This window comes from Myxine glutinosa, chromosome 5 (genome assembly GCF_964187855.1).
Source record: "Myxine glutinosa chromosome 5, kmMyxGlut1.1, whole genome shotgun sequence".
Lineage (NCBI taxonomy): Eukaryota > Metazoa > Chordata > Myxini > Myxiniformes > Myxinidae > Myxine > Myxine glutinosa.
In genome coordinates this window covers 126,396,824-126,409,326 of record NC_136265.1, presented here as the reverse complement: position 1 = coordinate 126,409,326, position 12,503 = coordinate 126,396,824, and the positions used below count along the sequence as shown (strand labels likewise).

General features: G+C 42.9%; 1 protein-coding gene across 8 annotated transcripts in view; it reads right to left on the bottom strand.

Moving 5' to 3' along the window:
- Positions 1-12,503, bottom strand: part of LOC137427133 (protein NDRG3) — a 210,868-nt gene that overhangs the window by 33,186 nt on the left and 165,179 nt on the right. For all 8 annotated transcript variants that reach the window (XM_078778672.1, XM_068116325.2, XM_078778673.1 and 5 more), the window contains 2 exons: positions 5,655-5,715; positions 3,943-4,029 (listed from right to left, as the gene is read on the bottom strand). In XM_078778672.1, coding sequence (XP_078634798.1) covers positions 3,943-4,029; positions 5,655-5,715 — 148 coding nt within the window. The remainder of the gene's footprint in view (positions 1-3,942; positions 4,030-5,654; positions 5,716-12,503) is intronic.

Genomic DNA, 12,503 nt, shown 5'->3' with positions numbered 1-12,503 from the left:
ATTTTTTCCCACCTGCAGAAGCTGTCATTCGACGGCAGACCGCCGATGAGTGAGGACATGTAAGTGAGCGCCGTCGGATTTTCGTTTTTGACAAAATGACGGAAAAACTTGAACAACGCTACTGCATCAAATTTTGTGTTTTTTGGCCTCGGGGATGTTGGATGCTTCCATTGTGATGACTGCAACTTGGTTTCTGGGTCGTACCCATAAACCCAGGACTCATCGCCAGTGATCACTGTGTTGAGGAAGCTGGGATCGCTGTTCACAGTCTCCAGCATGTCCTGTGCGATCTCCAAACGGAGTTGCTTCTGCTCAATCGTTAGCAGCTTTGGTACGAACTTCGCTGAGATTCTCCTGAAGCCCAAATCCTCCTTCATAATGGAATGAACGGTGTTGAATCTTGCGGATCGTTTCCACTTGGGAATCGCCAAGCTTTACACAAAATTTGATGCAGTAGCGTTGTTCAAGTTTTTCCGTCATTTTGTCAAAAACGAAAATCCGACGGCGCTCACTTACATGTCCTCACTCATCGGCGGTCTGCCGTCGAATGACAGCTTCTGCAGGTGTGAAAAAATTCACGCGTGCGCATTAGGATCGCCTACATACGTGCACCAATCAATGCCTCCCTAGCTTCTTTTTTTTTTTACGCACGAAAAATAAAGGTCGGATACTTTTTGAACACAGTAGTACATGACAACGGGTCAGCCTGTGACAGTGGGACAATGAATTTGTCGCTCATGTCCGAGTGTGCCTGGGCGGTGTCGGTGCTGTTATGTCCGTGCCGTGTCCGTGCCGTATTTCCTCTGGAGTAATACAACCGATTTATAAATTAATACAAAATCTCTGATAGATCGTCAATTGAACGGAAAAACAAAACCTACCAATTTGTAGTGAACATGCGACCAGCGTTAGTATCTTCAGTTCCACCTCAATTGTCGCCATGTTCCCCTGAATCGCTTGCACAAGGCTCAAAATGACAAGTCTCCACAATTTCCCAAAAAACGTTTCCATCACTAATTTTGTCTGATAGTTTCTTCAAAATCCCACTTATCTGTTTCAACATACTGAGAACCTTCAGAGATGCTAATGGTGGTTGTAATCCAAATCGGAACCCAATCTCAAAATACACAGTTTCTCTATGTAAACCGCCATCAGGATCATGGTGGGTTACAAGAGCGATATCACTGGCAAAACCGATAAATCTACACTTTTAAATCGACACTTTTGGGCACTTTGCGATTTGCAAAAAAAAAAAAAAAAAAAATTCTAATTTTTATTCCCTTCAAATTAGACCATGATTCATGATTTTCAGTGGTTTTATAAAATGTTTTTTCTGCTTTTGGGTGCCCCTTTAAGGAACTTATCTTGAAGCATTCTATCTATCCCAAGGTAGTGTTATGGGCCCTGTGCTATTTCTGGTCTTCATCAATGATCTCTCCGACTCTCTGGAAAATCCTCTCTATCTCCTTGCTGATGACTCCACTATCTGCCACTCCATTCCTCATCCCTCAGATCGGCAGTCTGCAGCCTCCTCACTCTCTGCAGACCTGGACAAAATCACAGACTGGTCAAACAAGTGGAACATGTCTTTCAATCCTGACAAATCTCACACTCTTACAATCTCTCTCCGAAAGGACTGACTGGAAAACCCTCCCATCTACTTTCTCAACAATCCTCTCCAAGAAGTTCTGTCGCTCAAGCTTTTGGGTCTCACTATCTGCCATGATCTTTCTTGGGAAAACCACATTTCCAAGCTGGCCTCCAAAGCCAGTCGCCGACTGGGCATCCTCCATCGTGCATCCCCCTCTGGGCATCCCCCTCTGGGGCGGTGCTCCTGCCTCACACCTAGCTCGGCTTCACGCTGTTGAAACCAAAGCTTTCAGAATCATTGGAATCTCCTGTAATGAAGCTAACTCCGAGGGCCTTTCACTCACTCACCGCAGGCAGGTTGGTGGTCTTTCTGTCTTCTACCGACTCCTCTCTGGCCTTGCTCCCCCAGCTCTCTCTGTGCTCTGTCTCCCCCAATATTCCTTCATGTCACACAAGATCTGCCTGCAACCCTCTTTATGGTTAAACTGCCAAAATCTAGGCTCTCTGCTCACCTTCACTCTTTCATTCCCCTTTTCTCCCACCTCTGGAACAAACTCCCCCACTCCCTTCAATCCCACTCCTCCCTCCAGGTCTTTAAAACAGCTGTTCACCACCATCTCTTATCCTCCCCCATCCAAAATCTTGATCTTTTCTACCCCCGCTAATTCACCCCAGATACACTTTTTTTGTTGGAATTTGAAATTCCAACTTCTTTCCTGGAAGTCCTTGCAGCGTTCATATGTTTTATACCTCTCCCAACTCCCCCTAAGCCCTCCCCCTCCCACATTTCTCCCGATGTCCCTGCTCTCAAATGTTGTGTTTGTGTCCTTCCTCCTCCTCTCCCAATCTTGTCTACCGCTCCCCTTATTTTTTTGTGTTTTATGTGTCGGTTTGACTTTTTGTGTGATTAATGTTAGCTCTTTCACGAGCCTCAATCTTATATGCAAAAAAAAAGAAAAAAAAAAGCATTGCTCATCTGTTTTGCTGAGTTTCTTTGGCCTTCCAATCCTATGTTTCTTATTGTTAACTTTCCCAGTCTCGATATACTTCTGTATTGTTACTTGAATTCCACATCTGGGAATGACTGTTTTGGGAGATATTTCTCTGGGAATTGAAATCTTGGTGTAAAATTATTATTTTGAGTCTTGTCAAGTTTCAGATATTGAGCACCGTGTGGGTTTATAATACCAGGTTTATAATACAAAAACAAAAAACTTTTGGATTATTTGGACAGGAAAAAAACAACTAGAGCTTCCAGGGAAGCAGAACTCAAATGAACAACTTTAAAGTAGGTCAGTTGTCTGTACTAGATTTGACTTAAATGAAAAGCCAACAACCTTGTGTAATAATGGACGTTAAAGTCTTAACGTCGTTTCGGAGCTGAAAACAATATGGCGGAATCTGTTAATATTTGTGGACGCAAGTGTTAATGTCGTTTTCATGACCAAAAACAAAATGGTCACCTAAGTCCGGCATTTTTCAACGGATCGGGCTGAAATGTAATACCAACCTGGTCCTTGGGGTAAGGATGCTGCATGTCAAGTTTGATCAGAATCGGTTGATATTTGTGGACGCTGGAGTGTTAACGTCGAAAAGTTAACAGACGACGACGACGACGACGACGACGACGACGACGACGACAGACGACAGACGACGGACGACGGAGGGTTCAGTATGTGATGACCTCAACTGGACTTCCGTCCAGTTGAGTTTAAAAAACTCAAAATCAAAAGATGAATTTTGGGAAACATTGCAGAATGCACGGAACAACCTCCCAACGGAGTGTTTCCAAAAATTGCAGGAAATCATTCCAAAACGGACATTCGCTGTTTAACATGAAAAACGTCGTCACGCCAAATATTAAAATTGGATTCAATAATATTGTAAAATACAATTCATTTTTATTTAATAAAACACGATTGTAACACCTTTTATTGATCAACTTGTGCCCAATGTTAAGATAACAAGCATTCTGAGTATTGCGCTGCAATACATGTCCCCGACCGGCAGTCTGTCGTCTGGAAAACTGATGAGGAAATTACCAAAGTTCAAAGTGCTATAACTTTGTCAAAAATGATCGAAACGTCGTGAAGTTCGAACGTGATCTGTAACTTATCATGAGGAAACCATGTGCCAAGTTTGAAATCATTAGCATTAAGAGTTTAGAAAAAAAAGTCCAGAAAACTGTTCTTTGCGTGACGGACTGACAGACGGAGGGACGGAGTGCAAACCTCCGGTGTACACCGGTAGGGGACTAAAAATGTTTATTTTCAAGGTGGCCTAAGACTTTTGCACAGTTGTGTACGTGTTGTATGTGTGTGCAGATCAGAGGGTTGTTGGTGCTGGCGATACCTTGGAAGTGGCCCAGTCAATCCAGCCCTTTGCACAAGTGTCGATGTTAATCAACACTAAACCCTCCACAAATGCTGGATGATTCAGCTGGGGGTAGCCAGAGAGGGAAAGGGTGAGGGGCAGGGGGCAGATGGTGGGAAGGAGGAGAGTGAATGGGGTTGAGTACATTTATTAGTATCATGCCAACAAGACCTTCAAAACCACAAGCTAAAATGGATCAGAAGCTGTAAAAGGCAAAGCTTTTCAACAAATCAGCATCTTAAAGCTCGAGTGGGAAGTCAATAATGCCACATTACCTTTACATCGAAAAAAAACCTGTAAACAAGAGCCCTAAAGAAGGTTAATCATGATCAAATGAAGAATAAACAATTTGTAATTGTTAAGACAGGCTACATATATTTTGCTTGATGCTTGATTTGATATAAGACAGGAAACAAAACTTTCAAAACTCCACCATTACAATGGTGTGTGTATATACCGGGAGCAGGATGGCCAACATGATGCCGGAGAGGCACAGTCGGCAGCAAGACGCTGGAAGCGAGTTGCTTTGAGGTGTCTGTTGGCCTCAGGCAAGAATTAGCTAACAAGCTTCTGACGTCTGTTGCCGCGACCATAAAAAATAATCACTGCCCCATTGCCAAGACCTTCAATCGCTCAAAAAAAAAAAAAAAACAGCTCATGAAACTACAATTTTACTGCAGACATCTTGTAGTTTGATCATTTTAAAGATGTCGAATTTGATTAGACTTGTAAATTCCCGGCCGGTCTATTTTGTTGCCTTATGTGGACTACAGTACAAAAGGTGATCCCCTCGTGGAATGCCATTCAATTCCCAAAGGCCTTATTGAAATGGGTCATGATAATCATTCGATACAAGAATGCAGATAGAGTTAAAATGCTCACACAGGGAATATCTAATCTAACATGACCCGTTATTAGAACACAAGCTTCTCCCTGAAAAAAACCACCCCAAAAAACCTGTTGCTCAAGCATCCATCATCGTGGCACGCCATCTGCAAGAAAAGCTAGATGCATGAGCATCAAACTGGTATTGACACAATGATTGCGAGCACACTTTTAAACGATGGTATAAGTGTCAAGTTAGCCATCCTGACCCCACTCAATACCGAGTGGAAGAGTAGCGCAATACAAAAAAATGACCACAAGGTTGCAAACAAAATGTCATGTCACAATCATACACAGAAATGAACCAAAAACTTTTCCACCACAAGACTGCCAAATACAAAATTAATTTCTTCAAAAATAATAAATAAATCAAAACTATTGTTGCCACGTAGACTGCACTTAAAGCACAAAACCATGGCAAGAACATTTCCAAAGCCACTTGTAGCAAATATCCACCAATGGGAGTCATTAGAATTGGTAACATGACTTATAACTCACCATAAAGAGAAAGTAGAATTATGGTGTCAGTTTGGCAAAAGAACAGATTTGTTTTAAATGCAACACTGCTAGCACAATCACTTGCATATGTTATAGCTCCTCCATGAGCCTAGAATGCATTTACAACAAATTGTTAAAAACGCGTTTTGTCCATATTTCTAATCGAGACAAACCTCATAGCAAATATTACGCTCCATTGAGGATCCATCGATCGACACCGAATACATGACGGGCAAGCTGAAAACTTGATAACCAAAAATAAGCATGATGGGACAAAGTGGGGATTGCTTTCTGACTGGGGAACTCACAGCAAACCGAGTGAGGATGTAGGCTCCTGCTCCCACCCCGATGCCAATGACACTCTTTAGGCTGCCAACACAAACAGACATGCCAACAATCAGACCCAGCATGGACGAGGACATCCAATGGAAACGATGACAAAATTAAAATAATAATAACTGGAGTTTCCAGGGAAGCAGAACTCAACTGAACTGACTGGACAACTTTAAAGTACGTCAGTTGTTAGATAAATGAAATATTCCATAATCCTAATCCATAAATATTTGTGGATGTTAAAGTCTTAACGTCGTTTTGGAGCTGAAAACAATATGGCGGACTATGGCGGCCATTTTGTGACGGATCGGGTTGGAATGCAATATCAACCTACCTTGTGTGGGAAGGGTTAAACATTCTAAGTTTGATCAAAATCTGTTAATATTTGTGGACGCTAGAGTGTTAACGTCGTTTTCATGACCAAAAACAAAATGGTCGCCTAAGTCCGCCATTTTTCAACGGATCGGGCTGAAATGTAATATCAACCTGGTACTTGGGGTAAGGATGCTGCATGCCAAGCTTGATCAGAATCGGTTGATATTTGTGGACGCTGGAGTGTTAACATCGAAAAGTTAACGGACGACAGATGACAGACGACGGACGCCGGAGGGTTCAGTATGTGATAAACTCAACTGGACGGTAGTCCAGTTGAGTTAATAATAAACCGAGCAACCAACCGGTAAAATAAAAAACCGAAATTTGAATAAATGTAAAATAGGTTACATTGTTAAAAGCTTTCCTGCAACAATAAAGGTCCGTTTGAAGAATTATGGTGGGTAACATCATCATTTGAACAAAAAAACAATGAAAACGAAAAAAAAAAAACGACGAGTACAGATACAAAGTACACCGCACCACCCCCATACCAAATAAATTAATAACATATCCTTCAGCACGCGGCACAGACGGTATTGGGAGGGAGAGGTATACAACAATAATTGATTAATTGCGTAATTAAAAAAGTAGATAATCATAAAAAATTTTTTTTTATCAATTGGCTAATAGCATACCTAATAATCATAAAATAGATTATGTTAGTAGATAATCAAAAAATTAATTTCTTAATCAATTGGCAAATAGCATACCTTAACCACCAGTGTTTCATCTGAAGCTGCAACATTTTGTAAATTAATTAAATTAATTAATCTAACAAGTTAAATAATTAATTGATTAATTGTTTAAACGGTAAATAAATGAATCTATTAATGGATTAATCAATAAGTCAAAAAGACACTTTAAAGCCAAATCATTGACCACTGTCGTGTCCAAATGTCAGCTTCCTTGCTCAAAAGTTGCCTGAGATATTGCCCCCAGATGAGAAAGAAAATAAATAAGTGATTAATAATGAAAATAAAGAAAAAAAAAAGGTAAAATAATTAAATAAATAATGAAAATACATAAATAATCGTAAAATAAAGAAATTATTAATGAATTAGGTAATAGCATAACTAAACCACCATCGTTTTATCCGAATCTGTAATAAAATAAAATAAATTAAGAGTTAATCGGAAAATTAAATAACCCAAAAATAAAAAGTTTTTGTGAAAGCACTTGCTCACAATTGCGCGCAAATTTCAGCTTCCGAGCTCAAAGGATGGCTGAGATATCGCCCGGACAAACAAACAAGAAAACATGAACTATGTTGTGCATAGCACGATAATTGCGAAATCACTAAAATAAGTTGTTGGCCAATGTTGACCTCAAAAATAATTGGTGGTTGAATTGAGTGACTTGGTATGCAAATCCTCTTAAAATTTCAAGTCAATCAGATGAAAATGGAGGATTTTATAAATTTGGCCGATGTTGATCTTTTGGCTGATGACCTCAAAAATAGGTGGTGGTTGAATTCAATGTCCAGATATGCAAATCCTCTTAAAATATCAAGTCAATTGGAAGAAAAGAGGATTTTAGAAATTCGGCCTATGTTGACCTTTTGGCTGATGTTAACCTAAAATAGATTTGGTGGTTGAATTCAGTGACCAGATATGCAAATGCTCTTCAAATTTCAAGTCAATTGGATGAAAATTGAAGCTTCATAAATTTGACAAAGTTGGTGACCTTTGGCCTATGTTGACCTATTGACTGACCCCAAAAACAATAGGCTTCTTGCTTATGATAGTCTTTATAATAATAACAAAAAAAAAATGTATACAAGATCGAGGCTCGTGTAAGAGCTAACATGAATCACAAAAACATAAATGAACACATAAAACATATAACTAGAACGCCACTCAGTAAAGCGCATACTCCCGCCGTGGGTCAAGTTGGAATAATACGTTTTGTATAACATTCCCTCTCCCCAAAATAAGAAATGAAAAAGAAAGTAGGCCCTAACTGTCAGAGAATTAATTTTGATATATCTCGTAATTAGAGGAGAAAAACATCATTTAAGAATAAAAGCAACTTTCATCCAAATCCATTCAGAACTTTTCCAGATATCTTGTTCACAAACACACAAACACACGACCACACACACGGACGGACACGATCGAATGCATTACTCCCTGGCGGGAGAAATAAAGGGAGCGGGAGACAAGAGGGGGAGAGAGAGGGAAGCACACAAGCACAACAACGGTAGGGAACAGGGACATTGGGAGATCTGTGGGAGGAAGAGGGCTTGGGGGAGGGGGAGGGGGAGGGGTAAGGGAAAAGGGGTGGGGGCAGGGGGTGGGAGAGGTATAAAACAAATGGACATTGCAAGGACTTCCAGGAAAGAAGTCGGTATATCTAGGGTGAATTAACGGGGGTAGAAGAGATCAAGGTTTTGGATGGGGAAGATAAGATATGGTGGGGTGAACAGCTGTTTTAAAGACCTGGAGGGAGGAGTGAGATTGAAGAGTGAGGGAGTTTGTTCCAGAGGCAGGAGAAAAGTGGAATGAAAGAGTGAAGGTGCACAGAGTCTTGATTTTGGCAGTTTCACCAGAAGGCAGATCTTTGCGACCTGAAGGAATATTTGGGGGACAGAGCACAGAGAGAGCTGGAGGAACTAGGCTGGAGAGGAGTCGGTAGAAGACAGAAAGACCACCAACCTGCCTGCGGTGAGCGAGTGAAAGGCCCTCAGAATCAGCTTCATCGTGGGAGATTCCAATGATTCTCAAAGCTTTGGTTTCTACAGCGTGAAGCCGAGCTAGGTGTGAGGCAAGAGCAGTACTCCATCAAGCTGCGGATGAAAGCCTTGTATGTGGTGAGGAGCTCAGGTGTGCCAAGGAAGGACTTCGCATGACGGAGGATGCCCAGTCGGCGACTGGGTTTGGAGGCCAGTTTGGAAATGTGGTTTTCCCAGGAAAGATCATGGCAGATAGTGAGACCCACAAGCTTGAGTGACAGAACTTCTTGGAGAGGATTGTTGAGAAAGTAGATGGGAGGGTTTTCAGACGGTCTTTTCAGAGACATAGTGAGAGTGTGCAATTTGTCAGGATTGAAAGACATGTTCCACTTGTTTAACCAGTTTGTGATTTTGTCCAGGTATGAAAATTGAGTACTCCCTTTCAGCGCGCGTCATCGCCGGTCCCCCTTCAGTGCCCAGCGATGACGTCATGCAGCACCTGGAGATAGAGTACGAAAGGAGTGGTGTACAACAATGAAGGTGTTTATGTATTTAAAAGAAGCCTGTGTAGCAACCTGATAGGTGCCCTGCACTCGCGAAGCGACAAGCCGGGTTAAGCGATCGGTTGTGTACGTATATGTGTATGTTGTATGGCATGTACATGTCTGTATTTTTAAAATTCATTTTCTCGGCAACCACTGGTCCGATTGACCAAAAAAATTCACGAATATGCGTGTTGTGTTTGCGCATTTTTGGAGTAGTTTGCACCTGTCATTTATACCATTTTTTGGAATTATGTGACTCGAGTGCGTGATTAACGCTGTGATTAAATAAGTTTTGCACTGAACAACATGAAAATGTGTTTGCGATAACACAGATTCTGGTGAAATGGACATCCCTCTCCCTCACCTTCTCTCCCTCAGTTTCGGGAAAGCCTCCATGTTAGCGTTGTGCACGTCGTGATGTGTTCCCCATTTTGCACGTGAATTGTGCTGCTGTAATAAGCGTAACCCTTGCAATTATGACTAGAAAGCGTCCGTGGAGTAGCAAGGTTGGTAGTGTGAGAAAAAGACAGAGGAAGGCCATCACTATTGAAGTAAAAATGGGATGCTCGAGGATGGTATGAAAGAGGTGATTGTACAGGTGATAAGAGGACCAGGGAGCGATTGCTACATTCAAGGTGTTTATTATCTCCGAAGAACATTTGCAAACCTGAATTATTCCATGATTTGCAGGTGAAATCAACTGATACTGATCAGATGACTGTAAAGGAATTCTGGAAGGCCTTTACAATAAGGGATGTTCTATATATTGTTGAGGAGTGTTGGGGGGAAGTCATCCGTTCCTGTATGAATGGCGGGTGTACAGCGGAAACTTTGCCCACAATTTGTTCATGGCTTTAAGGGTTTCAGCGTGAATAATGATGTGACGAAAGCACGACATAACATCGTTAAAATGGCCAAGACTGTCGGCTTTGATGAGGTGGAGATGGGTGATGTAGGAGTTGCTGGACTCATACCAGGAGAAGCTCTCAAATGAGGACCTTCTACTGCTGGAGAAGGAATGCCAGGTGGATCTTAAACATTATAATTTAAATAACATAAACCACGATAATAGTAAAAATAGGACAATAAGACTAGGATTGAAGCAGCACTCCCCCTAACCTCTGCCTCTTATAATGAGAAATTAGTTTTAATTTACACGTTTTTCATTCACAACACTTGCTACTTGCTCTCAGGCTGAAGGTGAGAAGCTCAGCTTAGTTAACATTGGCTTAGCCAATGAAATTGGGGACTTCACAGCCACTACAGGTTCATGGCATGCCATGATCTGTCAGTTCAAGGCTGCACACATATCTCCCAACATCTACACGATGACACGGCTGATAAGACTATGCACTTCCAGTCCTCCATCATCAAGCTGCGCCAGGAGCATGATTTTTTTTTTTTTTTGAGGTCAAAAACAGTGGTGCGGTTAATACATGGTCATGGTTAATACACCGGAAAATACGGTAATCGTTTGCGGATCTGTCTGTGCTACCCGACGAATTTGTGTCATCTTTATCGATCATTATTCATGTTGTGTACCAACTCCCATGTATTTTTTTCCATGCTCATTATATTTATTTATTTCTTTTACTTTATTTATTTAAATTCTGCACCTCAGGCTCGGATAATTTCGGATTCACCGGTTTTTTGGTTTCTACCTCCACTACTGAAAGTGGACGGAGATTATGTTTTCACCCATGTTTGTACATTTCTCTGTGAGCAGGAAATCTTAAAATATTATGGACAGATTTGGAAGAAACTTGGTGGACCCGTTGGGTGTGTGACAAAGAAGAAGTGATTATATTTTGCTGAAGATCCGGATACTATCTATATATATAAAACACAGTGTGTGTGTGTGCGTGTGTGCGTGTGCGTGTGTGTGTGTGTAATGTTACCGATAGACTCCGAAACGGAGAGGCTCACGTGCTTGATATTTGGCATAGACATGGCCATTGAGCCTGGGACGAACATGGCTGAGACCATATTTGACGAGATCCATATTTTTTATTCATATTTACCTCAGCGCATTTCAGCGAAGTACCTGCTAATCTCAGCCAGTGCGAGCAGCTTGCCGATTCGCTCAGAGCGATCACGTGATGTTCCATCCCGTCACACGTCACACGTTTGCACGTAATACAGGGCGAAAAGTCATTGCGTTTTTTCACCTTTATGCGATCGTGTTTTGTGTCGATTTTGTGCGATATGAATTAAATTGTAATTCATATTTCGTGTTTACGAATTCGAATACGAAGGATTTCCCCTTTCCCCTTTCGATTTCGAATACGAATCGAATACGAGCTTGAGTCGAGAGGGCGAATGTACGGGTTGGGAATGTACGGGTCTCCCCTCCCCCACCCGGCAATGCCGGGTACTTCTGCTAGGATCACGTGATGTTCCAACTTTGCCGCCATAATCTCACAGTTATGCGTTCGCACGTAATTCAGTTTTTTCACATTTCAGCGAGGAACATTGCCATTCACACCACATAGGTTTTTTTTCACTTTCATCTGATATTTGTGATTTATTTCAAACAAACTGTATTTCCCATCTACACGGCCATGTATTCCTATTAACGTTATGTAAAGTACATAAATTGTGTGGATTACATCATTTCTGGATGTGATCAATTGCCAGTAACCATCTATATCCCCTCCCTACCCTTCCCCCTCCCTTTCCCCCCTCCCCTCTCCTTTCCCCTCCCTTTCCCCCATGCCCCTCCCTTTCCCCCTACCCCTTCCTTTCTGCCCTACCCCTTCCCCCTCCCTTTCCCCCATGCTCGTCCCTTTCCCCCCTACCCCTTCCTTTCTGTCCTACCCCTTCCCCACCCCCCTCCCCCTCCCCCACCCCCCCGCCCTCCTCCTCGCCCTCCCCCACCCCCCTCCTCCACCTCCCTCGCCGCCCTCCTCTACCTCCCCCTCCCCCACCCCCTTGCCCTCCCCCCTCCCCCCACCCTCCCACTCCTCTCCCCCTCCCATCCCTCCCCCTCCCCCCCTCTCCTCCCCTCCCCGCTCCCCCCCACCCTCCCACTCCTCTCCCCCTCCCCTCCCCCCTCCTCCCCTCCCCCTCCCCCCTCCTCCTCCCCTCCCACCTCCTCCCCTCCCCCCCCCCATTCTCCTCCCTTTACCCCCTCCCCTCCCCCCTCCCCTTCCCTCCCCCCTCTCCTCTCCCCTGTTCCCCTCCCCTCCCCTTCCCCCTTCCCTCCCCTCCCCTTCCCCCTTCCCTCCCCCGCC